This window comes from Cryptomeria japonica, chromosome 4 (assembly GCF_030272615.1).
Source record: "Cryptomeria japonica chromosome 4, Sugi_1.0, whole genome shotgun sequence".
NCBI classification, from domain to species: domain Eukaryota; kingdom Viridiplantae; phylum Streptophyta; class Pinopsida; order Cupressales; family Cupressaceae; genus Cryptomeria; species Cryptomeria japonica.
Window position 1 is genome coordinate 188,412,379 of NC_081408.1, and position 17,983 is coordinate 188,430,361.

General features: G+C 33.3%; 1 protein-coding gene across 1 annotated transcript; it reads left to right on the plus strand.

Moving 5' to 3' along the window:
• Window positions 1-634: 634 nt before the first annotated feature.
• On the plus strand, window positions 635-3,985 carry LOC131875010 (sugar transporter ERD6-like 6). Its single transcript, XM_059219009.1, has 16 exons — window positions 635-724; window positions 845-910; window positions 1,010-1,075; window positions 1,211-1,276; window positions 1,358-1,433; window positions 1,551-1,615; window positions 1,733-1,822; window positions 1,953-2,033; window positions 2,149-2,233; window positions 2,461-2,507; window positions 2,614-2,676; window positions 2,776-2,835; window positions 3,140-3,205; window positions 3,340-3,399; window positions 3,600-3,714; window positions 3,811-3,985. The coding sequence occupies exons 1-16, from the start codon at window positions 671-673 to the stop codon at window positions 3,921-3,923; spliced, it is 1,173 nt and encodes a 390-aa protein (XP_059074992.1). The 5' UTR covers window positions 635-670; the 3' UTR covers window positions 3,924-3,985.
• Window positions 3,986-17,983: the final 13,998 nt, after the last annotated feature.

A 17,983-nucleotide genomic window follows, 5' to 3' on the forward strand; every position in this document is an offset into this window, starting at 1 on the left:
ATCTCACTTTCCCATCATGTTGTTAATTATGTTTCTCGATGGACAGGGAAACTCTTAACTAGATCACCTCACAAATCCACTACAAAGCAAAATCCAGATTGGTAGATAAATGTGTTAGAGCGAAAAACAACAATTGATAAATGTGGTCTTTTATATTTAATCTGCTGAGTAAAAAGTATAGGATGAGAATTTAGCAGAATTACACCCAGTATTAAATCATGTTACAATCAGTGTTAACATTTTTTCCAATCTACGTAACCTCAGTATTACCTGCCAGTTGGATGTGGTGATAGTAAACTTTGATTGCTTGAATTTTAATCTCGGCAATTTCTTCTTACTGTCCAATTTTAGATGGTGCATGTGGGGCTTCATTTGAAAACAGAGGAGTTTGACAGTGTATTTTTACTTGTTACCTCACCAAGGTGTTGATGTTATTGTAGATTGGGTATTCATCACCAACACAAAGTGAGATTATAAGCAGTATTGACCTAAGTCTTTCTGAGGTATGTTTTTCAGGCCCTATAGTTGAAGTTGTAATTACAAGTCAGTTTGATTGCTGATCTTAGTTTTACATGCAAAACAAGATCTTAATTGGATGAACAGATATATTCAAAAGCTGATTTCTTTTTAACAGTTTTCTGTATTTGGGTCGCTTTCAAATGTTGGGGCAATGCTAGGAGCAATAGTCAGTGGACACATAGCTGATACCATTGGACGAAAAGGGGTGAGTAAGCTTGGAATGCCACTATATTAGATGCGTTCTTCTTCTCTCAAGGACATCCCTCGACTTTCAATTTTTTCTTTCCCCACAAATTCTGATTGTTTCTTTACTTTTTAAAAACAGGCATTAGTGGTGGCTGCAGTACCCAATATTATTGGATGGATTGTCATCACCTTGGCACAGTCAAGAGTATCAAAAATTTTGAAAATAAATCTAAGGATTCTCAGAAGTGATTGCTATCCTTTGGTACAATTCACTCATCTGTGACATGTCTGTTTTTGGTTGCAGAATGCTTCATTACTCTATTTGGGAAGATTGTTGACAGAATTTGGGGTGGGAGTTATCTCATTCACAGTAAGTTAGGCTATTTTCAGTCAAGCTTTTCAAGAAGGAAAACCTATAACATGCTTTCTTGGTACTATTATTAATGCTAAAAATTGGAGTCATGATTAAGCCATGGTGCTTTTTACTACTGCTGCCTGACCTTAGGTACCAATATATATTGCTGAAATAGCTCCCAAACACTTGCGGGGAAGTCTTGGCACAGTAACACAGGTAAATATTTTAGTACTGAATATTGTCTCATAGATTTAAGAATCTTAGCAGTGACTTTTTGTGTGGCTTTCTGTGGTACAGCTTTCTGTTTCAATTGGCATACTGCTAGCGTATCTTTTTGGACTTTTCCTTCACTGGAGGTCTTTAGCAATTGCAGGTATACGACCAAGAGTAATATAGCTCCATTTCAAGGATTCATTTATGTGCTCATTTTGAAATTCAGATTACGTTTTGTTAGAGATCTTGATCTCTTTTTGATATGTGGGTTCTACAGGCTTAGTGCCCTGTGCCCTATTGATCATTGGGCTCTTTTTTATCCCAGAATCTCCTAGATGGCTGGTGATTTCTAACATTATATATTCATTACTGGTAATGAAAAGATATTTAGCATTTTGTAACATCAAACAGCAGTTCCAGATTATTCATCATTTCAAATGTATGCCTGTTACTGTGCAGGCAAAGAAAAAAAGTCCACTATATGAAGATTCATTGCAATCCCTTCGTGGTTCTGATGCTGATATATGTTTTGAAGCAGTTGAAATTAAGGTGACAATTTGTTCTTTCATTTCTGGCATATGTGCACCTGGGTTTTAATGAATAATGCCGCCCAAAAATTGTCTTCGTTTCCTCAAGGGAATTACATTTTTAATTAACCCAAAACTCTTCCATGAATAAGAGTGTTGTAGAGACTAACAATCAACAAACCAGTGTCAAATTGTCTGAACTACGTGAACGAAGATATGCACTCCCTCTGACTGTAAGTCTTCTCACCCTCACATCTGGGAAGTACATCAGAAAGAATATATTATGTCTTTTGACTTTAATGGTGAGTATTTATGATCTTAACTTCACACCATCTTTTGTTTTGTCAGATTGGCATTGGGCTGCTTTTATTACAGCAATTGGGAGGAGTCAATGGCATTATGTTTTACAGCAGCTCTATTTTCAAGTCTGCTGGTGAGTGTAATTATATATATACATATATATTAAGAAATTCCAGGGTACATGTCATTTGTTCCAGTTTGTACAGACTAATTAAATTCGAAGGGTTCTTTCTTGGCTATTTTTATCTAATGCGTTGTGTACAGAGTACAGACTAATAAAGTAGATAGAAAGTTTTAGTCTACATGGCTGAATTTCTTCAAATATAGTTGCTAATTTCAAGTTTCATTGTATCATGAAAGGAATTTCATCGGCCAATGCTGCATCTGTTGGGCTTGCATGTATTCAGGTTTTTTTCTTAGTCCTGAAATTAACTAATTGTCATGCATGATCCAAATTCAACTAATGGTAATGAACTTTATTAATCTAAATAATCTTCTGATACCATTGAATAGGTCATCATGACTGCAATTACTGCATGGTTAATGGACAAAACTGGAAGACGGATACTCCTAATTGTAAGTATGAGGCCTATTGCAAGCCTTTGCTACAATAGGTTGGACAAGTTGCATTGTGATCACTAAAAATCAAGTATGAATTTGTTTTGAAATGGACAGATCTCCTCTGGAGGAATGACTATATGCCTTCTCCTTGTTGGTCTTGCCTTTTATTTGAAGGTATTCTTTTTTTTTTTTATCTCGACACTTTTTGACTTACGTATTTTGGAATATACTCCTGTCATTCTATATGGTTGACTAATAGATATGCAATTTCATGTGACTAGATTACAGATATTATCTTGACTCTTTGAGTCATTCAAATGGAATATACTCTTGCTATCTTATGTGGTTAACTAACAGAAATACAATTTCATTTGACTAGATTACAGATATTAAGCATCTGAGTACATCTTTTATAATTATCACCTAATTCATAATTTCGTTTCCCACAGCTAATTTCAATGTCTTGGTTAATTTGCAGAACCAACTCTCTGGAGACTCAGCTATGCAAACATTCTTCAGTGCTTTGGCATTAACTAGTCTCCTAGTATGTTTGGAATAGAACTTGGCAGGCATTTCATCTTGAAATTTTTTTTTCACATTTTCTGCTCTGATGCTTTTAAGTTTCCGTCATAGACATTATTTGCACCTTAATGACTGATTAGAATTTTTTCAATGTAGGTCTACATTATCTCATTTTCCATTGGTATTGGACCCATTCCATGGATTATTATATCTGAGGTATCGTGCCTTCTTTGCTAAGCATCTGTCCTAAGGTTTTAACCCTTAAAGAAAAATCTTGTGCAACAGAGCAATCGAATCAATAATTACAACACACTGATTATATTTGCCAAAATTCTTCTTTAGTATCTTCTTAGTGCAAGTGATCTAATGTATTGAATATTGTTTTAGCTGACTTCTTTTGGTTCTTCATACTTTAGATTCTCCCTGTGAATGTCAAGGGTCTTGGTGGCAGTGTAGCAAATTTGACAAATTGGTTGTCATCTTGGATTGTGACCATGACAATCAATATGCTTTTAGAGTGGAGCTCTGCAGGTATTGTCATTTCTCTATAGAAAACAAATAACAAACAATATTTAAATCTTCTCATTACTGAATCATTAAGACTTATATATGAAAATATTGATGCAGGAACATTTCTACTTTATGCTTTTATTAGTGCTTTGACACTAGCCTTTGTTGCATTGCGTGTACCTGAGAGCAAGGGTAGAACATTGGAGGAAATTGAAGCTTCATTCAGATAAGGTCAAGATAGTATTATATACCTCTTCATTCACGATCATTTGCAACCCTTGGAGTTACTTATGATGACAAGATCTCTTCACCTTGTACAATTGAAGTGCATGAGATAAGTTTTAACAAAACATATTCTTCACCTTGTTCAGCAAATTTGAGATTATTGGTTTCTGAAGAGGGTAAATGATTAGTGATCATTTACAAAATCTTCAAATTCCTCAAAAATCTCAAAAGCTGTCATTGTCTGTGCCAATTTCCAAATCACTTTTGGCATTGTCAACTGCATCAAACTGAACTTCACCACAGGTGCCTACTCAGGAAGTAACATTTATGGAAATCTCTAAAGTCTGCATTGGTGAAAGTTTCAATCAAGTCACATTTGATCTTATGCTTACATTATTATTAGTATAATTGATAGACTATTAGACATAATTCATTATGTTTGATATTTGGTTATTTTGATTTTTAAGTGTGATTGGTAAAATTAAATGGTTAAATTCAAATGTATGAAATAAAATTAAAATTAAAATAAAGTTAAATTATGATTATGAACTTAATATCTTGTACATGCTTTGAATATAGTTATGGTATTGACCACTAATGCAAATCTGAGTGCAAGTTAATGCAGGTACATGTCAAAGACGAGAACTCTTAGTAAGAATATGCATGATGGAACCCAACGCACTTGCACACACTCATGCAGTATATTCATAATTGCATTTGGGATGTTTAAGGTTTAAGGTTTGGTTTTTTTTTCAAAAAGTGAATGAATGCGAAATATGACTTTTGTTAAATTAGTTTTAGCAAAATTGTTTTCTTTTTTTTTTAAAGTGAATTGAATGCAAAATATTATTTTTATGCAGAAGGCATACCCTATATGAAGTTTTCCACTCACTTTGTGAAATCAATGATTTAAATTTGAGGAGAAGGATGCAAGACTATAGAATTAATCACAACCACATATTTAAATTTATATTAATTTTTAAAAAGATATCTTTTATGATAAAAAATTAAAAAATATATATTTAAATATGATTAATTTATATTTCAATATTATTTATTTTATTAAGATATTCTATCTTGTTTTCTAAGTTTCTAAAAAAGAAAAAGTAGGAAAATAAATATATTATTAAGTTTCTACAAAGAAAAAAATTATATTAAAAAAAGTAATTAGCTTTATTCTAATTCATCTTTTCCTTTTTCTTTTATCTAAAATTTATTTTAGTTATTTACGTCTTTTTTATGAAATTACAAATAATAAATAAAAATTATTAAAATTAATTTAATTTATATTATCCAAGTGTTAGTTATTGTAGAATAATCAAATTTTGAATTAAAATATTTCTTTTATTACTATTTTCTTTGATGAGAATATTTTTAATGTTACCTTTTTTTATTAGATATTCTATTTTTTAATTTATTTTAATCCTTGTACTTCTTTTTTTTTTTCAAAATTATTTATTTATTAAAATTTAATTTTAACTATTTATGTCTTCTTATGGATTTAGAAATAATAATTAAAAAATATTAGAATTAATCTAACTTGTATTTTTGTCTTATTAAAATTTTGTTTATTGTAGAGTAATTAAATATTGTTTACTATTTAAGTTAAAATCTTTAATTTAATAAAATATTCTGGCTTGTCGAAGGCATGCCCTATATGAAGATTTCAACTCACTTTGTGAAATCAATGACTATAGAATTAATCACAACCACATACTTAAATTTATATTAATTTTTAAAAAGATATCTTTTATGATAAAAAATTAAAATATATATATTTAAATATTATTAATTAGAAACAAAAAGTTCATAAAGGAAAAAATCTAATAAGAATATTTTTTCAATATTATTTATTTTATTAAGATATTCTATCTTGTTTTCTAAGTTTCTAAAAAAGAAAAAGAAAAAATAGGAAACTAAATATATTATTAAGTTTCTACAAAGAAAAAAATTATATTAAAAAAAGTAATTAGCTTTATTCTAATTCATCTTTTCCTTTTTCTTTGAATTGTAAAATTGATTTTAGTTATTTACATCTTTTTATGAAATTACAAATAATAATTAAAAATTATTAAAATTAATTTAATTTATAATTATTTGTATTATCCAAATTTTAGTTACTGTAGAATAATCATATTTAGAATTAAAATATTTCTTTTATTACTATTTTCTTTGATGAGAATATTTTTAATGTTACCTTTTTTATTAGATATTCTATTTTTACGCCGAAGGCGTACCCTATTTGAAGTATTTGAGTTAGCTTGAAAGATCAACGGTGGGGATTCTATAGAAATGCGCAAAACGATCTAAATAATCTGGGCCATTCATTTTCGTCGGCAGTTTTATTCCGAAGATGTTCATCATTCCCGTGTGGTATCGAAAAACTATGTCCCTCACGCGATGGCTTCTACTATACATTATTTTATGCGCCAATGAGAAATAGCTCGCCTTTCACCTCCCATTCCCATAGGGCATTGAAAAAGGATTGGTGGGTCCAGAAACACGTCGAATGGAGCCCACCTACAAACCCATTCAACCAACACGTTTTTTGCAACTCCAAGGAAAGCCTGACATGTCCAGTCTAGTAACCACTAAGAGCCCCAACTCAGCACCGTGTACATGAGAGTGTCTCACACTAAACCAAAAAAATAACAAAGTAAGTTAAATAATATCAGGCGCAAGAGCAGTCCCCATAGGTGACGAGGTCGAATCTCCAGGGCTGAAAAAATCCATGACAGACACCCTAAGCTTCACACAACTCAACGCCATGGCAATCATGATAATCTTCACGGCCCGCTGTCTCGTAACCCTCCAAGACCTTCTATTATTCTTCTTCTCGGCAATATATATCCTGATCATGTCCAAAATTGCTTCTCTTGCAATCACCGTTGCAACTTCAAACCCTCCCAAGCCAGTATTTTCCCGCAATTGCCTCTTCGATTGCTACGTCTCGCTGGGCACCGTCGTAGGCTTAGTTTTCCCTCTGGTTTACATTTTCAGCAGCATTATAGCAGGGCACAAGGCCGACATTTTGGCGGCGGCACCCCATGTTTTTTTTGTTCTCTACATAGATTTTCTGGGAGAGCGTGACGTTTAATTCGCAGAGGCTTTCGCTGCCTACCAGAGCTTTCGTCCCTAATTTTTTACAATACGTGTAGGGTTTTCACCATTTTCAAGTGGCTAGACACGGAATTTGGGAAAGATAGGGCGGGCGAGCCATGGAACAATTACGATCGGGCTCTTGATGTGACGAATCTCGTGTTTTGGTGTCAATTTATTTTGTTTTTTGCTTCATGTTTATCTACCCAAGGCTTTCAGGAAGTACTACTATGAAGAAGAGGCTTCTATAAATGTTGTGAAGGATAAATGATAGTAAATGGTCTGGTTTTGTAAATATGTTTAATGATTATTGAAGAAAGAATATTCAAGATTGTTCCTTTCTTGTACCTATCTCCTTATATTTATCTATCCCTTTATATATCTTTATATCTCCTTCTATCTATATTACTCACTCTCTCCCTCTCTATCTATTGGTCTCTCTCAAGTATTCATTCCATCTCTCCTACTCTATTATCTCCATGTCTCCCTCTCACTCCTCTCTCTATCTATTTCTATCCATATCTTTCTCTACCTCTATTTCCCTCTCTCTCTACCTATCTCTCTCCCTCTTTCCCCCTTTCTTCTCTTCCCCTTTCTTTCCCATTTTCTCTCTCCCTCCTCTACCTATCTCTCTCTATTCCTCTCTATCTACCCCCTCTATCTATCCCCATATCTCCCTCCATATCCCCTATCTATCTCTTTATTTATACCTCTCTCTCCCTCTCTCTTCTCATATCTCTCTATCTATCTCTCCCTCCTCCTCTCTCTATCCATCCATCTCTTTCCCTCTCTTAATTCATATACCTATATATCTATATTTAATTGCCTCTATATCTCCATCTCTCTATATTTTATTTCATCTCTTCATTTATCCCTATCTTGTTATCTCTATATCTCTCTACATCCCTATATCAATCTCTCTCTCTCTCTCTCTCTCTCTCTCTCTCTCTCTCTCTCTCTCTCTCTCTCTCTCTCTATATATATATATATATATATATATATATATATATCTTTCATCTTTATCTATACTTGTCTTCATTGCTTTATTAGTCCTTCTCCTCTCCATATCCCTATCTTTCTTTCTCCAACTCTTTGTATTTGTATCTCTCTACCTCTATCTCCCTATCTCTCTCCCTATTCCTCTTTATCTCTCTATATCTCTCTTTTATCTATATCAATCCATCATTCCCTCTCCCTCTCCCTTTCCTTCCATCTCTCCTACACTATATCCACATCTCTATTTCTCCATCTCTCTATCTTCCTCCCACTCCTATGTATATCTTTATCTCCATTTCTCTTCATTTCTCTACCTCTTTCCCTATCTCTTTGTCCATCCCTTTATATCTCTCTCTATATCATCATCTATCTATATCTCTCCCTCTCCCCCTACCTATCTCTCTCCCTTTCTCGCCTTCCCTCTCTTTATCCTTCTTTCTATCTCCCTCCTTCCCTCCCTCCTTCCCTCCTGCCCTCCCTCCCTATCCCCTTATCTATTTGTCTCTATCTATCACTCTCTCCCTTTCTCTTCTCATATATCTCTTCTCTCTCCCTTTATCTATCCCACCTCTATATATCTATCTCATTGTCTCTCTCCTCTACAGTCTCTATATCTCCTTATATACCTATCTCTCTATCACTCTAGATATCTCAACATTTATATTTCTCTTTGGCTCTCAACTTCATATTACTCTATATATCTCTATCACTTCCTCTCCACCTCTACCCCTCCCTCTCTATTTCAAGATCTCCCTATCTCCTCTCTCTATCTCTTTATCCATTTGTCTCCCTCTTCCTATCTTTCTCTATCTTCAATTCAACCTCCACATCCCTCTCTCCCTCTCTATCTCTACAAATGTCTCCCTCTCTCTATCCATTGATCTCTCTCCCTCCCTCTTCCTAGACCTCTATATTTGTCTATTTCACTCTCTATCTATATCTCCTCAAATTTATTCTTCAATCTCTCCTTCCATCTCTATCTCATTATCTATCCATCTCTCTACCCTTATGTATCTCTCCAATTGACCTCATGTACAACACAAATGTATGCAAAATATAGACCAAAAAATTCCCTACTTGACATTCCACACCTCTTCGGCGTACCCATTGCACACCAAAGTGCAATTGCTAGTTGTTAAATTAGTTTTAGCAAAAATTTTGCATTCATATGCAACTCAATAATAAGGAAAGTTCATTCATATGTAGAAAACAACTATTTTTTTTATATGGTATCCTATGAAAGTTTTAGACTTTTTGGTTGGTGCATGAAAAGCATTTTAAGTATGAGGAAATTAAAAAATTAAGTGTGAGCAGCAATTAAAGTATGAAGAGAAGTATTTTAAGTGTGAGCAGCAGTTAAAGCCTGAAGAGAAGTATTTTAAATGTGAGCATCAGTTAAAGTGTGAGGAGAAGTATTTTAAGTGTGAGAGAACAACATTTTAAATGTAAAAAGCACTTAAGGTGTGAAAAAGAAAAAGGAGTTAGCATCGTCTTTATAAGGAATCAACTCTCATGCATGCATCCAACCAATATTTCTTTTGGGGGTTTATTATTAGTATCTCATATGTATTAAAACCAAAAAAGGAAAGCAGATTTTGGGCATGACGATACACGGAATAATCAACTTTCTTTTAACACAATTGAACCATTATTTTAGATAGAGGTTTTTTATTGGGTTTAGAAGGATAGATTGAGGAGTTTACATAGGTATTATGTTTGAGATTTCCAGCACTCTCTAGAGTTTATTTACATTAGATTTTTAAGCATTCTTGAAGGGTTTTATTCGGGAGTATTAGTTTCAGATTTGGAGATTGATTTTCCAATTGGTTGGAGGTTTATAGAGGAGCTGAAACATCGTTTCCAGGCACTCTTCAAGCAAATATCAAATCAATAAAAAATTAATTTCTCCCTTGTTTCTTATTATATTCTTGAATTTATTTAATTTTGGAGTGGAAATATGGTTTGAAATAAGAAAACTAAAATTATGGGTAGATATTCATTAGTTTTTATTTTCCCAAATTTATGTATATACAAGAGTATATACATATGTGTGCATAAATGAAACCAAACACCCTTGATGCTTCAAGCATTATGTGAAGGGAAAACGGGCATCCTAGAAAAGACATCTAAGATTAGTATGCACATCCAGCATCAATTACAAATGTACACTACTATCAGGCACAATTTATTTCTCACATTAACCCTTAGAGGAAAGTAATTGCAATTTAAGATCTTGCCAAATCAAACAACAGTTTCAGCAGTATGCAAACATCCTAGAGAAAATCCAACAACATAACCCCTGTAAAAATGAACTCCTTTATTCTTTCAACTACTCTAGCAATCCTTATATTTATAGAGCTTACAATGCAAAAACAAATAACTTCCCAAAAGCATACACATTCAATGTATCTATGAATGTAAATAGAAACTTCCTTTTGTATAACTCTTGCATAAATAATATTTAATACAAATATTATTTATTCCATAAACATAAGTCATCCAAGATGAGATAAACAAGCCTTTTGCTAATTTGGAAGTTCCCATTTTACTCCAAGCCTATCCAAGTGGAAGATTTGGTCCCATTGAGAATCTTTCCAAATCCGTGCTCAAAGGGAATGAGAAGCAATCGCCACATGTCGCATGGAGGGGGCTTTAAAGAGCTCCAAAGAAAAAAAATTCTCCAAAGTTCCTTCCTTGTGCCAAGTGTCACAATTTCGCTTTATCCGCAAACCTTGTTGCAACCAACTTGCCATCAAGCTCCGCAATTAAGATTTGCACTTTGGAAACTTAAAATATTCCATTATATAAATAAAATCAGTACACAAGACCATTAAATTAATTAAATAATTCCATCGGGACTCCTAAGGTTGAAGCACCTTAATCCCAACAATCTCCCACTTGACCAAGACCTTACAAGAGTCATCTCATCATAAGATTTACACTGCTCTTAGCTCTTTCCATTAATGTATAGTTCATTTTTTTTGCTACCCCATTTTGTTGGGGAGTGTAAGGTGTAGTCTTTTTCCTAACGATTCTTGCATGTTAGCAAAACTCATCAAATCCCTTAGAGTGCATTCACCCCTATTGTCAGATCTCAATGCTTTTATCTTATAATCTGATTGTTTTTCAACCAATGCCTTAAGGTCCTTAAACTTAGTGAAAACTTCATATTTTAAATGCATAAAATAAATCCAAGTATATCTTGAGACATCATCAATGAAGGAAACATAACATTGAGATCTATTCAAAGAGTCAACATGCACTGGACCACATACATCCGAATGAATAATTTCTAAAAGTCTCTTATCTTTATTAACTCCTTTAGGAAATGAAGATCTATTTTGTTTACCAAACACATGGTTCTCACCAAAATCACTCTCACTAACAGAATAATAAAAACTCTTCTAGAATGGTCTTAAGACCTTTTTCACCAATGTGACCCAATCTATGGTGTCACAACATACATGCATTTCCAGTCCTAGTTACAAAATATGAATTACAATGTTGAAGCATGTAGCTTAAACAAAGTCCCTATCCAATATCTTTTGGCAATTACCAAACTTCCCCTTACTAACTTGCAACCAGACTTATTAAATGTCACATGCATTTAACAATCATTTAATTTAGAAACTGAAAATAAACTTCTTGTAAGATTTGGAATATGTAAAACAGTATCAATAGAAACAATTCTCCCATCACTGAAACACAACTCTACCTTTCCTTTGCCAACAATCTTCACTGAGGTGTTATCAACAAGAAAAACTTATCCTTCATCATATCCTTTATGCTTAGAAAACCACTCCTTGTGAGAGTCATATGGTAGGAAGCCCCTGAATCAGCAAACCAAGCATCATTACTAATAGAGTTAGCTTAAATAAACATAGCATCAGAATCACTATCATTTGAGGACTTATCTATGGAAGCTTCAATACCCTTTTTCTTGTTTCTACACTCCTTCACATGCCCTCTTTTACCACAGTTCCAACACTAAACTCTACTCTTTTCAGGGGTCTTAGAACATCCTTTTGATTTATCCTTATTTTTATCCTCTTTAGCCCTTCTTCAAACATGTAAGGCATCTTAGGAGTCAACATTCATGGTCTTTCTCCTCATTTATTTTGAAAGAATTATGGGAATCACAATGTCCATCTTAGGCTTTGCACCACCACTACTTATAGCAACAATTAAATTTTCCCAAGAATCAGGCAAAGAGCAAAGTAGAAGAATACATTTATCTTCATTTTCAATACCAACATCTATTGATGCAAGCTAACTTAAAATCAAATTAAAAGCATTCAAATGTTCAACAATAGCATCACCATCCCTCATTTTCAAAGAATACAAACGTCTTTTCAGATATAGCTTGTTAAACAACCTCTTAGTTTGATACATATCACCTATTTTCTTTCATAACTTGTATGTGGTGTCTTTTGTAGAGACATTCAAGAGGATGAAGTCAGTTAAACACAACCAAATGGTTCTTTGTGCCTTCTTGTCTAACTTTTTAAACTGATCATCTATCAAGGTAGAATCCTCTAGTTTATTTTCATTTTAAACAAGCAACCACTGATCTCTCTCTTCTAGGAGATCCTCAAATTTCAGCTTCCACATCTTGTAACTAGTGCCATTGAACATCAATATATTGATGAGAGGTGGAGGCTATGGTATACAACCTTTCTCAAATTTACAAAAAAACCCATAAAACAAAAGCTCCCACTACAACAAAAAATCTTCAACACTTATAGAGAAAGGCAACCCTCCCTCAACGGAATCATTAGCTCTTATACCAGATGTTGTAAAACAAGGTGAAGAAAGCTTTCAATATGAACTTTAAATGAAAATTATTGCAAATCTAAAACTAAGATTAACCCTTATCAAAGTGATTATAGAATATAAACAAGAACCAAAAAACCACTACACATGAAACACCAAATTACATGGAGAAAGTCTTTCAAGAAAAAACTCCACCATAGAAAGAGAGGAAAAAATATTATTAATCCAATGAAGAATACAACAACAATACACTTCTATCTAGACCTTTGTAAAACATGGCAACGCTTCGCTATCCTAGAAAATGAACAAGACTAGATGAATAGCTCTAGCTCAAGGCCCTAATTTATACAGATTTGTGAGGATGAATACAACCATGGTATCACCAAACAACAAGCTACAAAACCACCTAGAAAAAATCATGCCTATTTCCTTGATTTGAGTCAAATCTACCCAAAATAGCAACTTGCATATGCTTTTATAGTTGTCATAAGGCATCTCATCCATGTGCACCTTTTAAAGGATTTTGTCATAAACCATCGTATGTGTTGTAATAGAATCTTATGACATCTATCATAACCATCATAGATTCTCTTACAACCCCTAACAAGTTTCCAAATACCTCAAAATAAAAGATTCTAAGAGGGGACTCCTACCTATTTTGTCATTTTCGTAGAGTACAAATGATTAAAGTAACTTTCCATTTACATGGTCTCTTTCATCACCATTGATTAAATGATTTAACTTCTTTGACATGGTGAATAATATGTGATCATGAAATAGTCTTCAAAAGTCTCATAAGACTTTGTGAACGCAATACCAAAATGCTCTTTGACTAAAGATCACATCTATTTGCTGCATCCATAAGAATATTAGGCACCACAACCTTTCCCATGTCTAAAAACCATCCATTCTTTAGTGGAAATCTTGACAACCATTTTTGTACCAATATTCAAACAAAGACCAGCCAACAATGGGTATAATTATGTCTCTAACCCCTCCCCATTCATCAACGAATTTCTCAATGATTCCCTTCTTACAAGAGATAGTCGTAGACTCCTTAGTTGAGCCAGGACATTGAACAAACAAATCCTCCTCGTAACCCCTCTTGCTTCCAAATGTGCTGACCATTTTTGTAGCTTAGGATATCTCTCTAGGTTAGGGTTTCTCTGAAAATACAAACAACTAACAATTCACCTCAACAATTAGATCAATTATAATTATAGTGATGATTTCAAGCAGATTGACGGAGAAATAACTCGATTTTATACTTACAGACCGCTCGCACCAAAACCCTAGTTCTTCAAATTTCATTACAGAGAGTTGGAATTGCTTGAAAATTATGTCTGCAATCCATTGTATTCATCACGATGGTCTTTTTCATATATTTATTATATGAAAATGAGCATAAAATCGATTGAAAGTGATCAAATCACCATTTTTTGCAGTAGTTTGGCAAATGAAACAGGAACTAGTCATTTCCAAGTTTAAATGAAAATTACTGATTTGGGCGGAACACAACAAGATCCATGGCTCAAATTCAAACAATTAGATTAAAAAAGAAAGCATTCACTTGAATCTAGTCTCAACTAACAAGAATTTTCCATTGTAAACCACAATTTCTACCTGGATGTCATGTATCAGCATATCCCAACAGCGCAAGGCTAAACGAGACCTAGTCCCACTATGATATGTGGTGTTAAAGCACATGAACGCGACTCTGAGAGATACAATATATCTGGAGCCCGCAATAGCGTTTAAGACAATGCAAGCTTAGATATAGCCATTGTTCACAGGGTTTAAGGACTAGAGATCAATATAACTTAGTAGGGCTCCACCATAAGTATTTGAGAGATAACGAGAACCTTGAAGACCATTCTGACCTATTATGTTTTGTGGAAACATATATTTCAAACTTGATACTAAGTCTATCCTTGTTGCATTGATTTTGTAGTATGACTCTATGTGTAAATCACTTTTGTTCATTATAGTCATGCCCTTTAGCTGAATCACTTCCATTAAAGAATATTTTTAACAACCTTCTAAGTATTTATCTCATTTTACATACTATTTGGTATATAACTATCATTTTACTCGAAAACATTGTCAACCACTTTTACTTTTCCTTTGGGAGTTTCATTTATCGAAGGCTAGGTTATGCAAGTAGCATCCATTAGTAGGATCTTGACTCAATTTGAAGGTGCCTTTCATCCTTTCATGATACCATTAGGACTATTATAAATTCTTGTGCTTGTATTTAAATTTTCAATATTTTATTCGTTACATCTCTACTTTGGCTAGGTCATCTCTACCTCATCCATGTTCTCACCTTCAATCAGTTCTTGCACTCATTTGCACTCAAATTTTCGTCAATACATTAGTTCATAAAAACCATAATCATAATCAAAAGTACTTGCATCATAACAATTCATCTATATTTAAATATTAATATCATGCATTATTAGTAATCACTTCTAATTCTCATTCATGCACACACATTTATCAATAAATCAAAAATTGAGATGTGACATGATCTTCCTTATTTTATTTTTTCAACTTTGTTGCTTATGTCAATCCCAAAATAGAGGCTAACATTCATACCTTTGTAGTAGATTATTTCATCGAGTCACCAATCAATCAAAAGTCACAATAGAATATACATATATCAATTTGTAGGCTCTCACAACTTCCTATTCAACTTCTTTCCTTTGATTCACACAAATATAAGAACTAAGAGTGCATGATTGTGCAGGATTGAACAACAAGGTAAATTGACTTTAAAATGTTTCCTAAGTAAGGTTCTACACCCAACCAAAAATGTTGAGTCTCATATAAAAGCAAATATTTTATGTTTTCCTTCTCTTAATCATGACTTATTTTTACAACATGCTCTCTTGGGATATTTTACTAAATAAAAATCTACAAACACCTCTCTAATAATCATACCTATTTCATGACCATTTAATACTCACAATGGTCATAAAAATGCCTATTCACTACCTAATAAATGATAAAGTCTTATGATGACCAAAATCAAAATACATATGGTAAAACACACAATATGAATAACTATGACTTTGTAAAACTAAATACTCATGCCTAACCACTTCTCCTCGACATCTAAGTTCCACACAACATCCACCAAACCTCTACACTTTTCAAATGTTGTGCAATATGATCAAATAGTTTCACATCAGGTTGTCATATTCGTAAAGTCATCTCTCCTTATTGTTGTAAAAGTAATGCCACTCTTATGGCTTACATACCCTTAAAATCTTTAACGCGATGTAACAAAAAGACTAGCATACTCAAGTGCCCAACAATAGATATGAATGGAGTGCCTTTATCATTCTCATGGAGTTCACTACATTCAAATGTTCATGCATAGGAAGAAATAATGCTCTGATGCCATATTGACAATGACAAAGCCAATAAAAATAACTTCACTTCACACCATTATTGCAAATTAAAAAAAATGAAATTAAAAAAAATATCTTCAATTAGGTTGGATTTACATCATTGTGGATTAGCTATAGTCTTTGTTTTTCTTGTGAAACTAATCAACTTACTCATGAGATTTACTCCCAAGAGACTAATTTTTTTATTAATATAAACTAAAAACTAACTAATAAGTTAATGTAATATCCAACACAAACCACATTGCTAAGATAGTGAAAGTGGAATGACTTTCCAAAAGTTATTATGCTTTGTTCACTTTTTAGCAATAAAATAAGATCTTTGTTTGAAGGTCACCTTCAAACAAGGGTATTATACCTTCAAATAATGACAAAGCACCTTCAAATAAAGGTATCCTTCAATGGAAGGTATTCCTTTGTTTGAAGGTGCTTTATTTTTCAATTTTGAAGCTCATTCAACCCAAAATAACAACAAAAACATTATTTGAGAAGCATATATGTGCACTTATAAGCTTCCCTATGATATGCAATATGCTCAACAATGGTGAATGATTGACAGCATGCAATGGTAATAAGGCCTCAATAGATGATGAAAATTGTGTGAAAAATGATTCAACGTATTTTGAAATATTAAAAGATAACCTAATTATGCGATAATTCTAAACCAATCATGCAAAAAATGAACTATCAAAAAATATGTTGTGTTATAATGTTTTTGATGACCTACTATTCTATAATAAGTGAACCCCATTTATATTCATTCATAATGAAAACAAATCAATACTATATGTAAAAGTTGTAGAATACAACCTCACAGAACCCAGTGAACACCTGTATGCAAATAACTTGCCACAACAATGGAAGATTCACAAAACACAAGGATTGCTTTGAAAACCTAGAGCAAAAGAATGCAATAATGATAATCAGATTGGTTAAGGAATACAAAGGGATCAATCCTTATAAAAGGAGATCAAACCTAAAAGGTAAAACCCTAAAAGCAATTAATAATTAATAATAAATTAATTATTAATATTCCTAAGTTTAGCTTCCTAAATTTAGCTTAAGTGAAATAGAGAAAAGGTGGCTTAATTATTAAATCATTGTGATTTAATTAATTAAGTAAACCAATACCTTTACTCTAACACCCCCCCCCCCCTTAAGATGAAGTTAGGGAGAAGCTAAAAAACAACTAAGGACTATATGCATGAAAGCCAAAATGGGTCCCGACAACAAGGCCTGATGAGGTACCTGTAACGTCATAAATTGTACGCACTTGCTAAAGCAGTACAATTTCACACCTAGTTTAGCACCCGCCTTGGCGCAGTTGCATTTTGCATTGCATTTCCCCTTTAGCACTTAATTAATCAAATTAATTAGGTCTAAAGGTTCTATTTCATCATTTTCCACATCATAAAGTCGGGCCCTTTCATTAAAGCGTGCCCCTTTCATTTTATTCTTCCAATACACTACTTAATCAAAAACCCTAATTAGGCCCTATTCTGAACTTGGGGGCTTGATTTCGGGGGTCAAAACATCTCGAAATCACCTGTAACTTCGGGATTCTCTCTAAAATCATCATATCTGACGGCCCTAAAAATTTGGTGAAAAGTTGTTGGGACCGTGGCGCCCGGAGTGCACACGGTCCCGGACATTTTTCCCAAAATTTTAGGAGCGCGATCCAATCATAAAATAAAGCTTAACCCCAAGAAATTGGTGGGATATTCAATCTCTAGGTCGGCCAAAAGATGAAATTACGACCTAGGGTTTCATACATAAGAGCTCTC